The following is a 23,587-nucleotide window of genomic DNA, read 5'->3' on the forward strand; positions in this document are numbered from 1 at the left end:
CGGCACCACATAAAACTACTGGTCACTACTGCACAAAACATACCATAGAAGAAGACCTAGTCTCTTGCAGCCGCCCCACCACATAAAACTACTGGTCACTCCTGCACAAAACACACACCATTGAAGACCTGGACTCCAGCAGCCGCCCCACCACATATAATAATGGATCACTCCTGCATAAAACCAACACAATTGAAGAAGACCTCGATTCCAGCAGCCGCCCCACCACATAAAACTACTGGTCACTCCTGCACAAAAAGAACACAATTGAAAAAGACCTGGTCTTCTGCGGCCGCCCCGCCACATACAACTACTGGTCACTCCTGCGCAAAACACACACCATTGAAGAAGACCTGGACTCCAGCAGCCACCCCGGCACCACATAAAACTACTGGTCACTACTGCACAAAACATACCATAGAAGAAGACCTAGTCTCTTGCAGCCGCCCCTCCACATAAAACTACTGGTCACTCCTGCACAAAACACACACCATTGAAGACCTGGACTCCAGCAGCCGCCCCACCACATATAATAATGGATCACTCCTGCATAAAACCAACACAATTGAAGAAGACCTCGATTCCAGCAGCCGCCCCACCACATAAAACTACTGGTCACTCCTGCACAAAACACACACCATTGAAGACCTGGACTCCAGCAGCCGCCGCACCACATATAATAATGGATCACTACTGCATAAAACCAGCACAATTGAAGAAGACCTCGATTCCAGCAGCCGCCCGACCACATAAAATTACTTGTCACTCCTGCACAAAACACACACCATTGAAGACCTGGACTCCAGCAGCCACCCGACCATATAAAACTACTGGTCACTCCTGCACAAACCAACACAATTGAAGAAGACCTGGTCTCCTGCAGCACCCCACCACATAAAACAACTGGTCACTCCTGCACAAAACACACAATTGAAGACCTGGTCTCTTGCACCCACCCCACCACATATAATAACCGATCACTCCTGCATAAAACCATCACAGTTGTAGAAAACCTGTACTCCAGCAGCCGTCCAACCACTTAAAATAACTGGTCACTCCTGAATAAAACCATCACAATTGAAGAAGACCTGGACTCCAGCAGCCACCTTACCACATAAAATAACTGGTCACTCCTGCATAAAATCATCACAATTGAAGATGACCTGGACTCCATCAGCCACCCCACCACTTAAAATAACTGGTCACAACTGCATAAAACCATCACAATTGAAGAAGACCTGGACTCCTGCAGCCGCCCACCACATAAAATAACTGGTAACTCCTGCACAAAACACACACCATTGAAGACCTGGACTCCAGCAGCCGCCCCACCACATAAAATAACTGGTCGCCCCTGCATAAAACACACAGCATTGAAGACCTATACTCCAGAAGCCACCCCACCACATATAATAATGGGTAACTCCTGCATAAAACCAAAATAATTGAAGAAGACCTGTACTCCAGCAGGCGCTCCACCACATAAAATAACTGGTCACTCTTGCATAAAAACAACACAATTAAAGAAGACCTGTACTCCATCAGCCACCCCACCACATAAACTAACTGGTCACTCCTGCACAAAACGGACACCATTGAAGAAGACCTGGTCTCCTGCAGCCACCCCACAACTTAAAATAACTGGTCACTCTTAATAAAACCATAACAATTGGAGAAAACCTGTACTCCAGCAGCCACCCAACCACATAAAACATCTGATTACTCCAGCAAAAAATACACATCATTGAAGAAGACCTTGTCTCCTGCAGCCACCCCACCACATAAAATAACTGGTAACTCCTGCACAAAATACCAACCATTGAGGAAGACCTGGTCTCGGGCAGCCACCCTACCACATAAGACTACTGGTCACTCCTGCACAAAATACCCACCATTGAAGACCAGGTCTCCTGCAGCCGCCCCACCACATAAAATAACTGGTCACTCCTGCACAAAATACATGCTATTGAAGACCAGGTCTCCTGCAGTCACCACACCACATAAAACTACTGGTCACTCCTGCACAAAACACACAGCATTGAAGACCTGGTCTCCTGCAGCCACCCCACCACACATAATAATGGGTCACTCCTGCATAAAAGCATCACAATTGAAGAAGACCTCGACTCCAGCAGCCACCCCACCACATAAAACTACTGGTAACTCCTGCACAAAACCCAAACCATTGAAGAAGACCTGGACTCCAGCAGCGACCCCACCACATAAAATAACTGGTCACTCCTGCATAAAACCATCGCAATTAAAGAAGACCTGGTCTCCTGCAGCCGCCCCACCACATAAAACTACTGGTCACTGCTGCACAAAACACAAACCACTAAAGAAGACCTGGTCTCCTGCAGCTGCCCCACCACATGAAACTACTTTTCACTCCTGCACAAAACACAGACCATTGAAGACCTGGTCTCCTGCAGCCGCCCCACCACATATAATATTGGATCACTCCTGCATAAAACCAACACAATTGAAGAAGACTCGATTCCAGCAGCCGCCCGACCACATAAAACAACTGGTCACTCCTGCAAAAAACACACAATTGAAGACCTGATCTCTTGCAGCCACCCCCCCCCCACATATAATAACAGATTACTACTGCATAAAACCATCACAATTGTAGAAAACCTGTACTCCAGCAGCCGTCCCACCACTTAAAATAACTGGTCACTCCTGAATAAAACCATCACAATTGAAGAAGACCTGGACTCCAGCAGCCGCCCCACCACATAAAATAACTGGTCACTCCTGCATAAAACCAGCACAAATGAAGAAGACCTGGACTCCATCAGCCACCCCACCACTTAAAATAACTGGTCACAACTGCATAAAACCATCACAATTGAAGAAGACCTGGACTCCTGCAGCCGCCCACCACATAAAATAACTGGTAACTCCTGCACAAAACACACACCATTGAAGACCTGGACTCCAGCAGCCGCCCCACCACATAAAATAACTGGTCGCCCCTGCATAAAACACACAGCATTGAAGACCTATACTCCAGAAGCCACCCCACCACATATAATAATGGGTCACTCCTGCATAAAACCAAAATAATTGAAGAAGACCTGTACTCCAGCAGGCGCTCCACCACATAAAATAACTGGTCACTCCTGCATAAAAACAACACAATTAAAGAAGACCTGTACTCCAGCAGCCGCCCCACCACATAAACTAACTGGTCACTCCTGCACAAAATGGACACCATTGAAGAAGACCTGGTCTCCTGCAGCCACCCCACAACTTAAAATAACTGGTCACTCCTAATAAAACCATAACAATTGGAGAAAGCCTGTACTCCAGCAGCCACCCAACCACATAAAACATCTGGTTACTCCTGCAAAAAACACACATCATTGAAGAAGACCTTGTCTCCTGCAGCCACCCCACCACATAAAATAACTGGTAACTCCTGCACAAAACACCAACCATTGAGGAAGACCTGGTCTCGGGCAGCCACCCTACCACATATGACTACTGGTCACTTCTGCACAAAATACCCACCATTGAAGACCAGGTCTCCTGCAGCCGCCCCACCACATAAAATAACTGGTCACTCCTGCACAAAATACATGCTATTAAAGACCAGGTCTCCTGCAGTCACCACACCACATAAAACTACTGGTCACTCCTGCACAAAACACACAGCATTGAAGACCTGGTCTCCTGCAGCCACCCCACCACATATAATAATGGGTCACTCCTGCATAAAAGCATCACAATTGAAGAAGACCTCGACTCCAGCAGCCACCCCACCACATAAAACTACTGGTAACTCCTGCACAAAACACAAACCATTGAAGAAGACCTGGACTCCAGCAGCGACCCCACCACATAAAATAACTGGTCACTCCTGCATAAAACAATCGCAATTAAAGAAGACCTGGTCTCCTGCAGCCGCCCCACCACATAAAACTACTGGTCACTGCTGCACAAAACACAAACCACTAAAGAAGACCTGGTCTCCTGCAGCTGCCCCACCACATGAAACTACTTTTCACTCCTGCACAAAACACAGACCATTGAAGACCTGGTCTCCTGCAGCCGCCCCTCCACATATAATAATGGATCACTCCTGCATAAAACCAACACAATTGAAGAAGACCTCGATTCCAGCAGCCGCCCGACCACATAAAACTACTTGTCACTCCTGCACAAAACACACACCATTGAAGACCTGGACTCCAGGAGCTACCCGACCACAGATCACTACTGCATAAAACCATCACAATTGTAGAAAACATGTACTCCAGCAGCCGTCCCACCACTTAAAATAACTGGTCACTCCTGAATAAAACCATCACAATTGAAGAAGACCTGGACTCCAGCAGCCGCCCCACCACTTAAAATAACTGGTCACTCCTGCATAAAACCATCACAATTGAAGAAGACCTGGACTCCATCAGCCGCCCCACCACTTAAAATAACTGGTCACTCCTGCATAAAACCATCACAATTGAAGAAGACCTGGACTCCAGCAGCCGCACACCACATAAAATAACTGGTAACTCCTGCACAAAACACACACCATTGAAGACCTGGACTTCAGCAGCCGCCCACCACATAAAATAACTGGTCGCTCCTGCATAAAACACACAGCATTGAAGACCTGGACTCCAGAAGCCACCCCACCACATATAATAATGGGTCACTCCTGCATAAAACCAACATAATTGAAGAAGACCTGTACTCCAGCAGCCGCCCCACCACATAAATAACTGGTCTCTCCTGCACAAAATGAACACCATTGAAGAAGACCTGGTCTCCTGCAGCCACCCCACAACTTAAAATAACTGGTCACTCCTAATAAAACCATAACAATTGGAGAAGACCTGTACTCCAGCAGCCACCCCACCACATAAAACATCTGGTTACTCCTGCAAAAAACACACACCATTGAAGAAGACCTTGTCTCCCGCAGCCGCCCCACCACATTAAATAACTGGTCAGTCCTGCACAAAACACAAACCATTAAAGAAGACCTGGTCTCCTGCAGCCACCCCACCACATAAAATAACTGGTAACTCCTGCACAAAACACAAACCATTGAGGAAGACCTGGTCTCGGGCAGCCACCCCACCACATAAGACTACTGGTCACTCCTGCACAAAATACCCACTATTAAAGACCAGGTCTCCTGCAGCCGCCCCACCACATAAAATAACTTGTCACTCCTGCACAAAATACACACTATTGAAGACCAGGTCTCCTGCAGTCACCCCACCACATAAAACTACTGGTCACTCCTGCACAAAACACACAGCATTGAAGACCTGGTCTCCTGCAGCCACCCCACCACATATAATAATGAGTCACTCCTGCATAAAAGCATCACAATTGAAGAAGACCTCGACTCCAGCAGCCACCCCACCACATAAAACTACTGGTCACTCCTGCACAAAACACAAACCATTGAAGAAGACCTGGACTCCAGCAGCGACCCCACCACATAAAATAACTGGTCACTCCTGCATTAAACCATCACAATTAAAGAAGACCTGGTCTCCTGCAGCCGCCCCACCACATGAAACTACTGGTCACTCCTGCACAAAACACAGACCATTGAAGACCTGGTCTCCTGCAGCCGCCCCACCACATATAATAATGGATCACTCCTGCATAAAACCAACACAATTGAAGAAGACCTCGATTCCAGCAGCCACCCGACCACATAAAACTACTTGTCACTCCTGCACAAAACACACACCATTGAAGACCTGGACTCCAGCAGCCACCCGACCACATAAAACTGCTGGTCACTCCTGCACAAACCAACACAATTGAAGAAGACCTGGTCTCCTGCAGCACCCTACCACATAAAACAACTGGTCACTCCTGCACAAAACACACAATTGAAAACCTGGTCTCTTGCAGCCACCCCACCACATATAATAACAGATCACTCCTGCATAAAACCATCACACCTGTACTCCAGCAGCCGCGCCACCACATAAAATAACTGGTCACTCCTGCACAAAACGGACACCATTGAAGAAGACCTGGTCTCCTGCAGCCACCCCACCACATAAAATAACTGGTCACTCCTGCACAAAACACAAACCATTGAGGAAGACCTGGTCTCAGACAGCCACCCCACCACATAAAACTACTGGTCACTCCTGCACAAAATACCCACTATTGAAGACCAGGTCTCCTGCAGCCGCCCCACCACATAAAATAACTGGTCACTCCTTCTAAAAATACACACTATTGAAGACCAGGTCTCCTGCAGTCACCCCACCACATAAAACTACTGGTCACTCCTGCACAAAACACACAGCATTGAAGACCTGGTCTCCTGCAGCCACCCCACCACATATAATAATAATGGGTCACTCCTGCATAAAAGCATCACAATTGAAGAAGACCTCGACTCCAGCAGCCACCCCACCACATAAAACTACTGGTCACTCCTGCACAAAACACAAACCATTAAAGAAGACCTGGACTCCAGCAGAGACCCCACCACATAAAATAACTGGTCACTCCTGCAAAAAACTCAAAGAATTGAAGAAAACCTATTCTCCGGCAGCCACTCCACCACATATAATAATGGGTCACTCCTGCATAAAACCACCACAATTGAAGAAGACCTCGACTCCAGCAGCCGCCCCACCACATAAAACTACTGGTCACTCCTGCACAAAACACACACCATTGAAGACCTGGACTCCAGCAGACACCGACCACATAAAATAGCTGGTCACTCCTGCATAAAACCAACACAATTAAAGAAGACCTGTACTCCAACAGCCACCCCACCACATAAACTAACTGGTAACTCCTGCACAAAACACAAACCATTGAGGAAGACCTGGTCTCGGGCAGCCACCCCACCACATAAGACTACTGGTCACTCCTGCACAAAATACCCACTATTGAAGACCAGGTCTACTGCAGCCGCCCCACCACATAAAATAACTTGTCACTCCTGCACAAAATACACACTATTGAAGACCAGGTCTCCTGCAGTCACCCCACCACATACAACTACTGGTCACTCCTGCACAAAACACACAGCATTGAAGACCTGGTCTCCTGCAGCCACCCCACCACATATAATAATGGGTCACTCCTGCATAAAAGCCTCACAATTGAAGAAGACCTCGAGTCCAGCAGCCACCCCACCACATAAAACTACTGGTCACTCCTGCACAAAACACAAACCATTGAAGAAGACCTGGACCCCAGCAGCGACCCCCACCACATAAAATAACTGGTCATTCCTGCATAAAACCATCACAATTAAAGAAGACCTGGTCTCCTGCAGCCGCCCCACCACATAAAACTACTGGTCACTGCTGCACAAAACACAAACCACTAAAGAAGACCTGGTCTCCTGCAGCTTGCCCACCACATGAAACTACTGGTCACTCCTGCACAAAACACAGACCATTGAAGACCTGGTCTCCTGCAGCCGCCCCACCACATATAATAATGGATCACTCCTGCATAAAACCAACACAATTGAAGAAGACCTCGATTCCAGCAGCCGCCCGACCACATACAACTACTTGTCACTCCCGCACAAAACACACACCATTGAAGACCTGGACTCCAGCAGCCACCCGACCACATAAAACTACTGGTCACTCCTGCACAAACCAACACAATTGAAGAAGACCTGGTCTCCTGCAGCCACCCCACCACATATAATAACAGATCACTCCTGCATAAAACCATCACAGTTGTAGAAAACCTGTACTCCAGCAGCCGTCCCACCACTTAAAATAACTGGTCACTCCTGAATAAAACCATCACAATTGAAGAAGACCTGGACTCCATCAGCCGCCCCACCACTTAAAATAACTGGTCACTCCTGCATAAAACCATCACAATTGAAGAAGACCTGGACTCCAGCAGCCGCACCCCACATAAAATAACTGGTTACTCCTGCACAAAACACACACCATTGAAGACCTGGACTCCAGCAGCCGCCCACCACATAAAATAACTGGTCGCTCCTGCAAAAAAAACACAGAATTGAAGGCCTGGACTCCAGAAGCCACCCCACCACATATAATAATGGGTCACTCCTGCATAAAACCAAAATAATTTAAGAAGACCTGTACTCCAGCAGCCGCACCACCACATAAAATAACTGGTCACTCCTGCATAAAAACAACACAATTAAAGAAGACCTGTACTCCAGCAGCTGCCCCACCACATAAAATAACTGGTCACTCCTGCACAAAACGGACACCATTGAAGAAGACCTGGTCTCCTGCAGCCACCCCACAACTTAAAATAACTGGTAACTCCTAATAAAACCATAACAATTGAAGAAGACCTGTACTCCAGCCGCCACCCCACCACATAAAACAACTGGTTACTCCTGCAAAAAACACACATCATTGAAGAAGACCTTGTCTCCCGCAGCCGCCCCACCACATTAAATAACTGGTCAGTCCTGCACAAAACACAAACCATTGAGAAAGACCTGGTCTCGGGCAGCCACCCCACCACATAAAACTACTGGTCACTCCTGCACAAAATACCCAATATTGAAGACCAGGTCTCCTGCAGCCGTCCCACTACATAAAATAACTGGTCGCTCCTTCACAAAATACACACTATTGAAGACCAGGTCTCCTCCAGTCACCCCACCACATAAAACTACTGGTCACTCCTGCACAAAACACACAGCATTGAAGAGCTGGTCTCCTGCAGCCACCACACCACATATAATAATAATGGGTCACTCCTGCATAAAAGCATCACAATTGAAGAAGACCTCGACTCCAGCAGCCACCCCACCACATAAAACTACTGTTCACTCCTGCACAAAACACAAACCATTGAAGAAGACCTGGACTCCAGCAGCGACCCCACCACATAAAATAACCGGTCACTCCTGAATAAAACCATCACAATTAAAGAAGACCTGGTCTCCTGCAGCTGCCCCACCACATGAAACTACTGGTCAGTCCTGCACAAAACACAGACCATTGAAGACCTGATCTCTTGCAGCCGCCCCACCACATATAATAACGGGTCACTCCTGCAAAAAACTCAAAGGATTGAAGAAAACCTATTCTCCGGCAGCCACCCCACCACATATAATAATGGGTCACTCCTGCATAAAACCACCACAATTGAAGAAGACCTGGACTCCAGCAGCCGCCCCACCACATAAAACTACTGTTTACTCCTGCACAAAACGAACACCATTGAAGAAGACCTAGTCTCCTGCAGCCGCCCCACCACATAAAACTACTGGTCACTCCTGCACAAACCAACACAATTGATGACCTGGTCTCCTGCAGCACCCCACCACATAAAACAACTGGTCACTCCTGCACAAAACACACACAATTGAAGGCCTGGTCTCCTGGAGCCACCCGCCACATATAATAACGTGTCACTCCTGCATAAAAACATCACAGTTGAAGAAGACCTGGACTCCAGCAGCCACCCCACCACATAAAATAACTGGTTACTCCTGCATAAAACCAACACAATTGAAGAAGACCTGTACTCCAGCAGCCGTCCCACCATATAAAATAGCTGGTCACTCCTGCATAAAACCAACACAGTTAAAGAAGACCTGTACTCCAACAGCCGCCCCACCACATAAACTAACTGGTAACTCCTGCACATAACACACACCATTGAAGATCTGGACTCGAGCAGCCACCCCACCACATAAAACTACTGGTCACTCCTGCACAAAACACACACCATTGAAGAAGACCTGGTCTCCCTCAGCCGCCCCACCACATAAAATAACTGGTCACTCCTTCACAAAACACAAAATATTAAAGAAGACCAGGTCTCCTGCAGCCGCCCCACCACATAAAATAACTGGTCACTCCTGCACAAAACACAAACCATTTAAGAAGACGAGGTCTCCGGCACCCACTCCACCACATAAAATAACTGGTCACTCCTGCACAAAACATAAACCATTGAAGAAGACCTGGTCTCCTTCAGCCGCCCTACCACATAAAATAACTGGTGACTCCTGCACAAAACACAAACCATTGAAGACCTGGTCTCCTGCAGCAACCCCACCACATAAAACAACTGGTCACTCCTGCACAAAAAACAAACCATTGAAGAAGACCTGGTCTCCTTCAGCCGCCCCACCACATATAATAATGGGTCACTCCTGCATAAAACACACAGCATTGAAGAAGACCTATTCTCCAGCAGCCACCCCACCAGATATAATAACGGGTCACTCCTGGCTAAAACACACAGCATTGAAGAAGACCTGGTCTCCTGCAGCCGCCCAACGACATAAAATAACGGGTCACTCCTGCACAAAACCAACACAATTGAAGAGGACCTGGTCCCCTGCAGCCGCCCCACCACGTAAAATAACTGGTCACTCCTGCACAAAACACACAGCATTGAAGAAGGCCTGGTCTCCTGCAGACGCCCCACCACCTAAAGTAACTAACTGGTCGCTCCTGCACAAAACACAAACAATTGAAGAAGACCTGGTCTCCTGCAGCCGCCCCACCACATAAAATAACTGGTCACTCCTGCACAAAACACAAACCATTATAGAAGACCTGGTCTCTTGCAGCCGCCCCACCACATAAAATAACTGGTCACTCCTGCACAAAACACACAGCATTTAAGAAGGCCTGTTCTCCTGCAGACGCCCCACCACCTAAAGTAACTAACTGTTCGCTCCTGCACAAAACACAAACAATTGAAGAAGACCTGGTCTCCTGCAGCCGCCCCACCACATAAAATAACTGGACACTCTTGCACAAAACACAAACCATTAAAGAAGACCTGTTCTCCTACAGCCGCCCCACCACATAAAGTAATGGGTCACTCCTGCACAACAAACACAGCATTGAAGAAGGCCTGGTCTCCTGCAGACGCCCCACCACCTAAAGTAACTAACTGGTCGCTCCTGCACAAAAAACAAACCATTGAAGAAGACCTGGTCTCCTTCAGCCGCCCCACCACATATAATAATGGGTCACTCCTGCATAAAACACATAGCATTGAAGAAGACCTGGTCTCCTGCGGCCGCCCACCGACATAAAATAACAGGTCACTCCTGCACAAAACCAACACAATTGAAGAGGACCTGGTCCCCTGCAGCCGCCCTACCACGTAAAATAACTGGTCACTCCTGCACAAAACACACAGCATTGAAGAAGGCCTGGTCTCCTGCAGACGCCCCACCACCTAAAGTAACTAACTGGACGCTCCTGCACAAAACACAAACAATTGAAGAGGACCTGGTCTCCTGCAGCCGCCCCACCACATAAAATAACTGGTCACTCCTGCACAAAACACAAACCATTAAAGAAGACCTGGTCTCTTGCAGCCGCCCCACCACATAAAATAACTGGTCACTCCTGCACAAAACACACAGCATTTAAGAAGGCCTGTTCTCCTGCAGACGCCCCAGCACCTAAAGTGACTAACTGGTCACTCCTGCACAAAACACAATCCATTGAAGAAGACCTGGTCTCCTACAGCCGCCCCACCACATAAAGTAATGGGTCACTCCTGCACAAAAAACACAGCATTGAAGAAGGCCTGGTCTCCTGCAGACGCCCCACCACCTAAAGGAACTAACTGGTCGCTCCTGCACAAAACACAAACAATTGAAGAAGACCTGGTCTCCTGCAGCCGCCCCACCACATAAAATAACTGGTCACTCTTGCACAAAACACAAACCATTAAAGAAGACCTGGTCTCTTGCAGCCGCCCCACCACATAAAATAACTGGTCACTCCTGCACAAAACACAAACCATTGAAGAAGACCTAGTCTTCTGCAGCCGCCCCACCACATAAAAAAACTGGTCACTCCTGCACAAAACACAAACCATTGAAGAAGACCTGGTCTCCTTCAGCCGCCCCACCACATAAAATAACTGGTGACTCCTGCACAAAACACAAACCATTGAAGACCTGGTCTCCTGCAGCAACCCCACCACATAAAACAACTGGTCACTTCTGCACAAAACACAAACCATTGAAGAAGACCTGGTCTCCTTCAGCCGCCCCACCACATAAAATAACTGTTGACTCCTGCACAAAACACAAACCATTGAAGACCTGGTCTCCTGCAGCAACCCCACCACATAAAACAACTGGTCACTCCTGCACAAAACACACACCATTGAAGACCTGGTTCCTGCAGCCGCCCCACCACATATAATAACGGGTCACTCCTGCATAAAACACACCACAATGAAGAAGACCTATTCTCCTGCAGCCGCCCCACCACATAAAATAACGGGTCACTACTGCACAAAACCAACACAATTGAAGAGTACCTGGTCTACGGCAGCCGCCCCACCACATAAAATAACTGGTCCCTCCTGCACAAAACACACAACATTGAAGAAGGTCTGGTCTCCTGCAGACGCCCCACCACCTAAAGTAACTAACTGGGCGCTCCTGCACAAAACATAAACCATTGAAGACCTGGTCTCCTACAGCCGCCCCACCACATAAAATAACTGTTGACTCCTGCACAAAACACAAACCATTGAAGACCTGGTCTCCTGCAGCAACCCCACCACATAAAACAACTGGTCACTCCTGCACAAAACACACACCATTGAAGACCTGGTTCCTGCAGCCGCCCCACCACATATAATAACGGGTCACTCCTGCATAAAACACACCACAATGAAGAAGACCTATTCTCCAGCAGCCACCCCACCACATATAATAACGGGTCACTCCTGCATAAAACACACAGCATTGAAGAAGACCTGGTCTCCTGCAGCCGCCCCACCACATAAAATAACGGGTCACTCCTGCACAAAACCAACACAATTGAAGAGTACCTGGTCTACGGCAGCCGCCCCACCACATAAAATAACTGGTCCCTCCTGCACAAAACACACAACATTGAAGAAGGTCTGGTCTCCTGCAGACGCCCCACCACCTAAAGTAACTAACTGGTCGCTCCTGCACAAAACATAAACCATTGAAGACCTGGTCTCCTACAGCCGCCCCACCACATGAAATAACAGGTCACTCCTGCACAAAACCAACAAAACTGAAGCAGGCATGGACCAGTAGCCGCCCCACCACATAAAACATCTGGTCACTCCACCATCCCGCACACTCCACAGAGAAATACCAGGTCTCTTGCGGCCACTTCATCACATAAAATAACTGGCCACACGCCCACAACTCACACATCACCGAAGAATACTTGGTGTCGGGCAACCACTTCATCACATAAAATAACTGGTCACTCCTCTGTGATGCACACGCATCACAGCACAATACCTAGTTTCATGTAGCCCCTATACAACTTAAAGTAACTGGTCACTCCTGTGTGACTTATGCAACACGAATGTATGATGTTACAACACATACATTTACAATGCATGCCTTTACAACGCAGTTTTTACATCTCAACATCCTTTACAACGCATTGTTTTACATAGCATGCCATTACTTTGCATTTTCAGAAACTATCTTTACAACGCATTCCATTACATCGCATTATACCGTTACAACGCATACCAATACAATGTATACCATTACATTGCATTTAAGGTAAGTGTTGGATAGTGTAGGGGTAAAAATGACTGTTCTAACTCCAGTGAGTGCAACAGTAGAGTAAGTGTTGGATAGTGTAAGGGTACTATGTGTTGTAATGGTATGCATTGTAGAGATTTACGATGTGATGCCTGCTTTGTAGTGAGATGCATTGTAATGACATGCGTTGTAGTGGCATGCAATGTAATGGCTGCATTGTAATGACATGCGATGTAAAGGATGTTGCGATGTAAGACTGCGTTGTTAAGGTTGTTTCCCCAGAAAAGTATGTGGTCCCTGCAGTGGTTCCACTCGGTAAAATAACTGGTTGATCCTCCATGACACACACCAACCGCAGAAGAATACCTGGTTTCGTGCATCCGCCCGATACATAAAATGACTGGTCATTTCCATGCAATATACGCACCACCTAAGAGTACCTGGACAGTGATGCTGCTTCCCTTAGAAACCTTACACTGGATCCTTTGCGTTGTGAGCAGAAATCTATCCTGACACAAGTTTGAAACTATTCATGGGATGTTCGGTTACTTTATGGACGACCCAGCGTTGGCTCTCACCTGGCCCTGTCTCACAGGTAATGGGAAACTGCTGGAGTCGCGGGGCCGCCTGCCCATGATAGATGCTGGTCTCCTGGACCCACCAGTAGGGCCTCTGGCCGAACATGATCCTACAAATAGAAACAAAGAGGGAAAGTCTGTTGACGCTTATCCTTCTCTGAGAACCACCTCAAGCAGCTACCAATACTTAGTCAGGGGTATGTATATAGTTCTTTTAACACGGACTACATTCTTGTACTGCTATTTTGTGAAGATTAGGTCTTGTTAACCGCATCGCTGCGGCGGCTTTTCCCGCTGTGTGCAGCAATTTTTTAAAAGCCGCGTTACATGACGAGCTCAGCTCGTCATCCGCACACGACCACCATGGCTGATGACGAGCTGAGCTCGTCATCAGCAGCGAAGGGGTTAAAGAGTACCTGCAATGTTGGGGCAGTGTTGGTAAGCTGTCCATCTGCACATCTGTGGTCTTAGACATATCCATACTGGTGGTTACTTAAAGTCATTGGCTGTTATAGAGATGGACAGGGAGGATGGGGTGATTTTAGAGACGATAGAAGGTTATCCATACAACACTGATTCGTTCACATATCCGGAGACTTGTGGGCAAGTATAACAATAAAAAAGCTCAGCCTTCAAAGAAGAACAGGCTTAACTGGGAACAGATCATGAAAGAAGACAGCAATATGCCTTGGCCTGCTCCAACATTCAGCTGATGAGCACAGATTTCAAGCACAGCCTGGTTCAACAAAACAGAAATGTGACCTTCTTCCAGGCACTGATAAAGAAGTGCTGACATAGAAAAGCTATCTCCCTGGCTTGCTCAAGGGATGGTTAACAGCAATCGTGAAAAACAGACATGAGCTCTTAATAACCCTCTAAGCCCCATAACAAGTCTTTTTGCTCAGTTTTATTTATTGACAGTCATTGTATATTGAACAGAGTTAAAATTTGGGGAAACATACATTTTCCCTTTTTTTCAAGATGTTGCATGCAAGGGGGTATCCTTTAAAGTTTCGACAAGTATCCCTTGTGTAGCCTTGCATTTGCTTTCACCTCTGTCTAATGTGGTATTTCCTTCTCCTTACTGGCACAAAAGCACTAATACTTCTGTGAGGGGGAACAAGTAATGGGGAGATCTCACCACTGAGTTACACTTCTGTCAGCCTCTGCTGGTTCATTCACGTTCCCTCTTGCACTCCATCAATGTAGTAACCCTGCATACTTAGGACTTTATTTTGAGTTGGGAGCCGTGGAACATCCCCAGAAGAGCTAAATCCTGAGTAGAATCTACTAGCAGAATTTCCACCACATACTATCCCTATAGTAGTGGTAGTAGTATATACTGCTGGCAGATTCTACTCCAGTTTTAGGACTTCCTGGTGAAATCTGAGGATCTTCGATAACCCCCCAACTCTCATGTAGGGTCTGAGTGTTACCAGCTTGGGTCTTTGTTTACGCCCAGTAAGTATATCCCCAGTATCATCTGATCCTGCCGGACAATGACTCCACTGGGAATGCCAATGCGCAATTTGAACTCGTGCCCCGCACAATAAAAGTGGTGTGCGGAAACAGATGTTTCCGAATACCAAGCATGCGCCAAGAAGTGATACACCCCCTGCCATGCAATGCATTTATCCAGCTGAACCACAAGATATTAAATGTTGGCCTTTTGACTTGGGGTTCTGGTAGATGTGTTCTTAAAGAGATGGGGGAGATATGGAGGAAGTCAGATTGCCTCCTTGTACCTGTCCTGCAGCACTGGGTTGGGTTGTAAGAAAGTTGCCCAATTTTATAGGTGCCCTCTGCTCTTTCTGAGGTGCAGGGAGATAAGAAGACCTGCCCAAGATCAGGGATGTCATAAGGATTTTGGGGGCCCTGGGCAAAACATACTTTAGGGGCCCCTGTTCGGAACAGCTTTGGATTTATGATCCAATTTCAGATTTCGTGCTCTCTTTGGCTGGTCTCTGTCAGTGCATATTCTGAATGTGTTTCCATCTATTATTTCGGGATAGTGATGTGGGTTTTAAATATTCTAACAGCACCAGCAGCTAATTAATATTATCGCAAATAACGTCTATGACGCCTCTCATGTTTCCTATGTGAGGTCCTGTTTTGCTCTAAAAGAAAAAAAAATGGATGTTGCAGGAAACATTAACACAACATTTCTCTGAAAAATTTATGTGATGGACTCCCACAGATCACCCACATTGGAAACAAATTAAAGGAAAACGGTATTTAAAGCAATTTGTTAAATAATTATTCAAGGTCATCAGGGCAAGAGCAGAGCAGTCTGCAATGCGAGGGGCCCTGGGCCAGAGCACACAATGTTGCCCATGCCTTAAAACGTCTCTGCCTAAGATCACACGACTAGTTGGGAGTCTTCATTTGAAAATCCCTTAGTGCGTCCCTCTTGCGGCACCCTTACCATTTGAGAATGAGGTTGAGCCAGTCTCCGATCACAGCCACCCATATCATCCGCGTGCCCACCCGCCGGCTCAGGTGGAACCAGACAGGGAAGTAGAGCAGGAAGGTGTTGCGGGGGTCGCCGACAGCCGACATCAGGCTGAGGAAGCCCAGGGACCCCTGGTAGTTCTCCTGGAGGTGCTGGATGGCGCGGACACCATGGCTGTGGAGCAGGTCCATTCCTGGCTGGTGCAGTAGGGCGGTATGAGGTGAGTCAGGGCAGCCCCCAGCCCCGAGCCAGATTCTAGTGGCGCGCGCCCTGTTGAACCAGCCAGAAATAGTGAGAATTGTCTTTTGCAACAGCCGTCCTGATCTTTGGACAGTAAGTGCATCTGCGCCGAGGCCGAGAAAGGAGGGGGTGGGCTGGAGTTTCAACCCTCGGCCGGGTTTATTGGGAGGGAGGAAAAGTGACCTGCGAGTGGGCCCCGGGGAGAGAAGTTACTGAATAGGCAGGTAAATGTGTCCCCGCAACCCTGGCTCTTAACAGCAAGGACATATTGACATAGGGCTTATAGCCACCTGTTCCCGGTTTCAGTGCGCTATAGACATCTGCTCATTTTCAAATCGATGGTGCAAAGCCTATTGGTCTCCTCAGGATAATGAATAGCCAAACACGCACAAACCCGTGCAGCTACCAGACCAGCATTTTGTTTGTTATCAGGCGGGCGTTACTCGCAAATAAGCGACCGATGCGCGAGCCTTCAACACGAGTGGCTGTTCCCCAGCCCTACTAGCTGCTCAGATTCCCTCCAGTGCTAGGAGTGCAGGTACTCTGTTACAGAGTACCTGCTTTATTTCTGAAAAGTGCCGGTCCGCTCCCATTAAAAGTATTAATTCACGCTTGACAAGTGCTGGTACTCTCCCTCTCAAAATTAAAACAAGCATTTGCAATGCAATAGGTCTCGCATTAGGAAAGTGTGAACTATTGGTATTGTAAACGACAATTTTTTTTTATATGTGTTGGCTTTGAAAATATATAAATTAATAGCTTTGTCATTTACAATGCCAATAGCTTACACTTTCCTAATGCGAGTCCTATTGGCTATGGCAATGGCAATGCTTGTTGGTAGCAAGCAAGGACAGTGCTGTTGTGGTGCTGAGTAATGCTGTGGTTGGGCATGAGTGATGTGGTGGTGTCCCTGAGTGATGTGGTGGTGTCCTAGAGTGATGAGGTGGTGCCCCTGAGTGATGTGGTGGTGTCCTAGAGTGATGTGGTGGTGCCCCTGAGTGATGAGGTGGTGCCCCTGAGTGATGAGGTGGTGTCCTAGAGTGATGTGGTGGTGCCCCTGAGTGATGTGATGGTGTCCCTGAGTGATGTGGTGGTGTATTAGAGTGATGTGGTGGTGTCCCTGAGTGATGTGGTGGTGCCCCTGAGTGGTGCCCCTGAGTGATGTGATGGTGTCCCCGAGTGATGTGGTGGTGTCCCCGAGTGATGTGGTGGTGCCCCTGAGTGGTGCCCCTGAGTGATGTGGTGGTGTCCCCGAGTGATGTGGTGGTGTCCCCGAGTGATGTGGTGGTGCCCCTGAGTGGTGCCCATGAGTGATGTGGTGGTGTCCCTGAGTGATGTGGTGGTGTCCTAGAGTGATGAGGTGGTGCCCCTGAGTGATGTGGTGGTGTCCTAGAGTGATGTGGTGGTGCCCCTGAGTGATGAGGTGGTGCCCCTGAGTGATGAGGTGGTGTTCCTGAGTGATGTGATGGTGTCCCCGAGTGATGTGTTGGTGTTCCCGAGTGATGTGGTGGTGCCCCTGAGTGGTGCCCCTGAGTGATGTGGTGGTGTCCCCAAGTGATGTGGTGGTGTCCCCGAGTGATGTGGTGGTGCCCCTGAGTGGTGCCCATGAGTGATGTGGTGGTGTCCCTGAGTGATGTGGTGGTGTCCTAGAGTGATGAGGTGGTGCCCCTGAGTGATGTGGTGGTGTCCTAGAGTGATGTGGTGGTGCCCCTGAGTGATGAGGTGGTGCCCCTGAGTGATGAGGTGGTGTTCCTGAGTGATGTGATGGTGTCCCTAAGTGATGTGGTGGTGTCCCTGAGTGATGTGTTGGTGTTCCTGAGTGATGTAGTGGTGCCCCTGAGTGATGTGGTGGTGTCCCTGAGTGATGTGGTGGTGTTCCTGAGTTTGTCCTAATGGTGTCAAGGGCACATGCAGGAAACAAGTCAACCTTGTGGGCTTCTCTGCACCAAGTCCACATCTGACTTCATTCTTCTGCAGAAAGCCCCTTGACTCTTATCATGCTGAAGGCCTAGGTCCAAAGGACAGTGCAGAAGGGGTACAGGAAATTAATAAACGAAATTGAATCATGTGGTTTCTCTGCACCCAGACACAAGTTCAAGTTCAAGTTCAAGAATTTATATAGCGCACTACTCACCCAGAGGGTCTCAAGGCGCTTGGGGAGGGGGTTCATAATTTATCGAATAGCCAGGTTTTGAGTTCTTTTCTGAAGGAGATGTGGTTCTGTGTGAGGCGGAGGTGAGTGGGGAGTGAGTTCCAGGTTTTGGCCGCCAAGTAGGAGAAGGATCTACCTCCCATGGTGGATCTTTGGATACGCGAAACTGCGGCGAGGCCTTGATTGAAGGATCTTAGTTGGCGGGTGGGTGTGTAGAAGGATAGCCGAGTGTTGAGGCATTCGGGCCCCAGTTTGTAGAGGGCCTTGTGCGCGTGGGTAAGGAGACAAAATGTTATTCTCTTGTTGACGGGAAGCCAGTGGAGGTCTTTCAGGTGTCTGGTAATGTGATCTTGGTGAGGGATGTCCAAAATGAGTCTCGCCGATGCGTTTTGGATGCGTTGGAGTTTTTTCTGTAATTTGGCTGTGATTCCGGCGTGGAGGGTGTTTCCGTAGTCTAGTCGACTCGTGACCAGTGCGTGGGCGACGGTCTTTCTAGTGTCAGTGGGGATCCAATGGAAGATTTTTTTGAGCATACGAAGTACGTTGAAGCAGGAGGATGAGACGGCGTTGACTTGTCTGTTCATCGAGAGGGAGGAGTCTAGGATGAAGCCTAGGTTACGCGCGTGGTCTGTGGGTATGGGTGCTGAACTCAGATCCGAAGGCCACCATGTGTCGTCCCAGGCAGAGGGGGATGATCCTAGGATGAGCACTTCCGTTTTGTCGGAGTTAAGTTTTAGGCGGCTGTTTTTCATCCATACGGCTACTTCTTTCATGCCTTCGTGAAGGTTGGTTTTGGCGGTGTTGGGGTCTTTGGTGAGGGAAAGGATCAGCTGGGTGTCGTCAGTGTAGGAGATGATGTTAAGGTTGTGTTGACGCGCGATGGAAGCGAGTGGACTCATGTAAACGTTGAAGAGGGTGGACTGATTGATGATCCTTGTGGTACACCGCAGATGACTTCGGTGGCCTCTGATTTGAATGGGGGAAATCGGACAAGTGAAATATGTTGACTTCTCTGCGCCAAGTCCACATATGTCTCCGTTCTTCTACAGCAAGCCCATTGGCTCCGCTCAAGTTAAAGGCCTTGGCCTAATGGACAGGGAAGAGCGGGCGCCGGAAAGTAAAAAAGGGGAATTTGTCCTGATGGTGTGATGGACACATAAAAGAGAAGCAAATCACACAATTCTCTGCGCAAAGGCCACATTTGACTTCAATCTTCTGCAGACCAAGACACCTCAAATCTATTTGAAGGTCTTGGTCTAATGGACAGTGCCGAGACAGTTCAAAGGTTACTTATTGTCAAATATATATATATATATATATATATATATATATATATATATATATATATATATATATATATATATATATATATATATATATATATATATATATATATATATACACATACTCACACATATATAGTTTTGCAATCATATGGTTTCCAGAGCAGATGCAGATTTGCATGCTGGGAATTTGGCGGTGTGCTGGGATGCCATATTAATGACTAGAAAGGGGCAATAGGACAGGGGTAAAGTCCGTTTAAAAGATCATTTGTCCTGATGATGTCATGGATACCTGAAGGAAACAAGTGAAATGTGTTGACTTCTCTGCGCCAAGTCCACATTTGACTTCCAAAGCTCCGCAGAAAGGGCCTTGGCTCAGAGCTCCCAGAAGTGTCGGCCTGATGGCCAGTGAAGAAGTGTCGTAGGACCAGTCAGAGCGTTACTTGAAGCAATGGAGTTAAAAAATGCGCATTTGCCCCACGTGAGCGATGGGCACGTGCAGACAGGCGCGGTGCGCGGGCACCAGCAGCAGGCCCAGATTAGTCTTCCACTGGCCTCACAGCTGCGAGTTCGAAGGATCATGGATGCTTTCGTGGCACAACAACGGCGATGACAAGTTGATCGCTTTGTAGCGAGAGGAGTGTAGCATAAAGGGAGGGTGGAGGGAGGCGGGCAGCCGGAAAGATGTCTGCTGATTGGGAATTCAGGAAATACAGTCCCCAGCAGCAACCTTGAGAGAAATCTTGATTATCTTTCCTATTCCTAATTGAAAGATCCGGTCAGCTGTTAAAAAGAAAAGTTGTTTTGCCAGCTTCATTAGTGTTCACCTAATTAGCTGTAAAGCTGATGGATTCCTGACAGCTTTGGTGATTGGAGATGACAGTTACACAGTCCTGGTTGCCTTTAGTTGTGCATTAACTAAATTTTCTGCTGCAGGTGACAAATGGGCTTTGGTACCTGGATAATCATGTCATAGGAATTAAGGCCCGTTCGATGGTCCGGAGCACAATAACAACAAAGTACTCCCAGTGAGAGAGAGAGAGAGAGGAAGAGGGAGAGAGAGAGAGAGAGAAAGAAAGTGTGTGCATGTGTGTGTGTGTATGAGAAAGTGTGTGTGAGACAGAGAGAGAAAGAGGGTGTGTAATAGAAAATGAGAAAAAATAGAGAGAAATTTAGAGAGAAAAAAAATCAGATAGAGTGAAAGACACACAGAAATAGAAAGCTGGAGTGAAAGAAAGAGAGAAGGGAGGAAAGACGGGAAGAATGAAATACTTACTAGGAGATAAGAGAGACGATGAATGAGAGAGTGGTAAAAGGAAGGTGAGAGATAAAGATTCAGAACAAGCACGGTAGGATTTCGTCCAGAAACAAGCTCTCGGCATTGCTGTGGCGGGGAGGGGGGGTGGGGCGGAGAGCGGCAGCGGCAGCCTTTGAAGTCTGATGCCGAGGCACAGACAAATGGTGAAGTGAGATGTGCACGCGGGGGCGGGGGGGCGGCAGCCTTGCGAGGCCAGCAAGTTCGGGAGCGCATTCCTTTGAAGTCTGATGGGGGGATGGGGGGCGGGACATCAATGGAAGGGTAGGAGGGAACGAACATATGGGGTGTGAGTGATAACAAAAGTAAGAGGGGGAGCAGAAAGGGAGGCCGAGCGCGCGCTGGCGAAAGCAGTCCAGATGCCAGCTTCGTGCTTCAATGCCTCACATGCACTGGCCATAATCCGCATTCCAGAGGTCTTTGGTAGACTTTTCTTTTCCCTTTACTATATCTCTCGCCAAGAATGCGCAAGCGCATTGGCGGGCGAGACCTAAAAAGATACCGGTACTCCGTAACGGGCGGTACCGGCCCATTTAAAGTCCTGGGTCTAAGAGTCTCAGGTCCCACGAGTACCTCAGGTAAGGTGAAAGCTGTACCAAGAGGTTTGAGAGATTGTAGACCACACGAAATATACAACATAAACAGTGCTCTGCTAATCGACTGTCAGAGTGAATAGCTGCACTACGCACCTTAAATACGTCATAATGTGTTGCACAAAGTACATGAAACAAATGCACTTTTGAAACCGACTGAATGGCTGCCCAAACTAAGCCTACACTACAAATGACATATCTCAAAACAATGAAACACATATTGGCTTTGTTTAAGTGCTAGGGTGCGGGGGGCTTATTTTTTGTGGCCCTGGCAGAGCAAGTTTTATATCTATCCAGTGCTTCAAATGGGCAGGTACTCTCCGGTACAGGGGACCTGCACTTTTGTTAATTTGAAGGGGAGGGCTCTGCACTTCTCAGCACTGCTGCAATGTTTTTAATGTTATAGTACTCGTATTTCTCAGCAGCAAGCAGCCACTCTGTGGGCAGTAAGTACCTGCACTTTTCTAAATCCATTAAAGAAAATGGAGTTCCCTAGCACAACCAGATTTCTGCCAGGACTCAACTCCTGTTTCCGATGGGACATTGCTAGTCTTTGCTCCTTCCTCGTTCGCTGTCGATCATTTTCAGGATGGTGGTGAGGCTGTTCAACACTGGTTTACCCCCCTCTCTGTGCATGCTGTTAATTAAAAAATCACAAGTGAATGCAGAAGGCTGCTAAAGTAGTAGATCAAAAATAATTGTGAAAGTGCAAACCTAGGGAGAAATGCACTTTTGATCAAAGGAACCATCCCAACTGTCAAGAGCAGTAGTTTATTTAAAACTAATCACCAGCTCTAGTTTGCTTAGGTTATGGTAACGTCCACCGGAAAGTCCATGAATGCCCGGTTACTCACCGGTAATCTTCATTACTCCGAGTCCTGGTCTTCACCTGTAATTTTCATTACTCTGAGTCCTGGTCTTCACCTGTACTCTTCATTACGCTGAGCGCTGGTCTTCACCTGTAATCTTCATTACTCTGAGTCCTGGTCTTCACCTGTAATCTTCATTACTCTGAGTCCTGGTCTTCACCTGAAATCTTCATTACTCCGAGTCCTGGTCTTCCTGTTCCATTCCTGAACCCGTCCCTCCATGTTTCTGTTTATGCTGATTGGTTTATGTATTTCTTCTTCTTCTTCAGTTTCTTTGGTATTCTCAGGATGTGTGGATGACACACTTCCCCTTTATGCATGCCAGGTCAGGTAGGATGCGCCATATTGGGGGAAGTATTCTACTTTGCTAAGTAATAGGTTTCTGTAGAGCAGACAAGCTGCTCATTGTTAAGGAATTGGACCGGAAGACGGACGAAGAGGTAATGAGTGAAAGCATAGTACGTTGATCAGTCGAGGATGATGATATGAGAAGAGGATGGCAAGATGGCATTATAATCTAGAAGCATCAGGGATGGTCTTTGATTGGTTCTAGCAGCAAAAGTGCTATATTGAGGATTTCACCTTTCATGTGAGGAGGTCCCGGGATGTG

At 47.6% G+C, this 23,587-nt stretch overlaps 1 protein-coding gene across 1 annotated transcript in view; it reads right to left on the reverse strand.

Moving 5' to 3' along the window:
* Positions 1-16,818, reverse strand: part of LOC147748280 (glucose-6-phosphatase 2-like) — a 75,102-nt gene extending 58,284 nt beyond the window's left edge. Inside the window, exons 1-2 of the mRNA XM_086959777.1 lie at positions 16,499-16,818; positions 14,074-14,183 (exon numbers count right to left, since the gene is read on the reverse strand). Of these exons, the coding sequence (XP_086815903.1) occupies positions 14,074-14,183; positions 16,499-16,716 (328 nt within the window). The 5' untranslated portion in view covers positions 16,717-16,818. The remainder of the gene's footprint in view (positions 1-14,073; positions 14,184-16,498) is intronic.
* Between the last annotated feature and the right edge of the window lie 6,769 nt (positions 16,819-23,587).

This window comes from Lissotriton vulgaris, chromosome 1_1, assembly GCF_964263255.1.
Source record: "Lissotriton vulgaris chromosome 1_1, aLisVul1.2, whole genome shotgun sequence".
Lineage (NCBI taxonomy): Eukaryota > Metazoa > Chordata > Amphibia > Caudata > Salamandridae > Lissotriton > Lissotriton vulgaris.